The sequence below is a fragment of the Opisthorchis viverrini genome (genome assembly GCF_000715545.1).
Source record: "Opisthorchis viverrini unplaced genomic scaffold opera_v5_6969, whole genome shotgun sequence".
In the NCBI taxonomy this organism is placed as follows: domain Eukaryota; kingdom Metazoa; phylum Platyhelminthes; class Trematoda; order Opisthorchiida; family Opisthorchiidae; genus Opisthorchis; species Opisthorchis viverrini.
Genome location: NW_008760295.1, coordinates 1 through 694, shown reverse-complemented (window position 1 = coordinate 694; position 694 = coordinate 1). Strand labels below are relative to the sequence as shown.

Here is a 694-nt window from a genome sequence, read left to right as displayed (position 1 = left end):
CTGCACTGCATCAGCCAAAAAAATTTCCACCACTTTACCAATGTCGGAACCACCTTGAAGCTGCTCTATTTGCATATTCAACAGGAGTCCATTCCTCGTTCTTACAAAGAAATCTGGCTTACTTTCATTAGAGCATGAATGCAACACGTCTTTCCAGTCCCGGATGGTCCGAGTACCATCATTCCATGACGAACACGCTGCGTCTCATACAGTTGAACGACTTTCAGTAGCCAAGGTGGGTGGCTGATTAGACTAGTTTCTTCAAGATGACGTCGAATAGCAGCTTCTAGTTCCGGATACCCGCCTTTGTCCAAAGTCACTCCTGTGAAGTGGAAGAAGTGTGATGGTCAAATGAGTGAGAACTAATGCCAAAAGATTCACATCAATTTTATTAGAACTTCTATCGCTGAAAACTGTGCATGGAATACAGGGAGATTTACTTGCACCCGTATGGACTTACGCAGTGATTTGCTGTACACACAGCAATTGTCGTCCTCAGCTATTTTGCAGTCATTCGATGGAGTATTCAGTTAAATAGGTATAAAAACTGGACTACTTTCGTTGCTTGAACTGGAAGCCATCTCTCACCGCATCGAGTAAGAATTGGACTTTGTTACAGAATCTTGCTTACTCAACAGCCCATAGAATATTGCCTTTATTACTCCCCTCAAAGATGAGGCGAGATGGTTCAAGT

General features: G+C 43.1%; 1 protein-coding gene across 1 annotated transcript; it reads right to left on the bottom strand.

Moving 5' to 3' along the window:
- Positions 1-124: 124 nt before the first annotated feature.
- On the bottom strand, positions 125-322 carry T265_16191 (hypothetical protein; the record flags this gene model as incomplete). The annotated part of the gene is made up of 1 exon (XM_009179742.1): positions 125-322. A coding segment is annotated over one exon (195 nt), but the record flags the coding sequence as incomplete, so codon positions are not given.
- Positions 323-694: the final 372 nt, after the last annotated feature.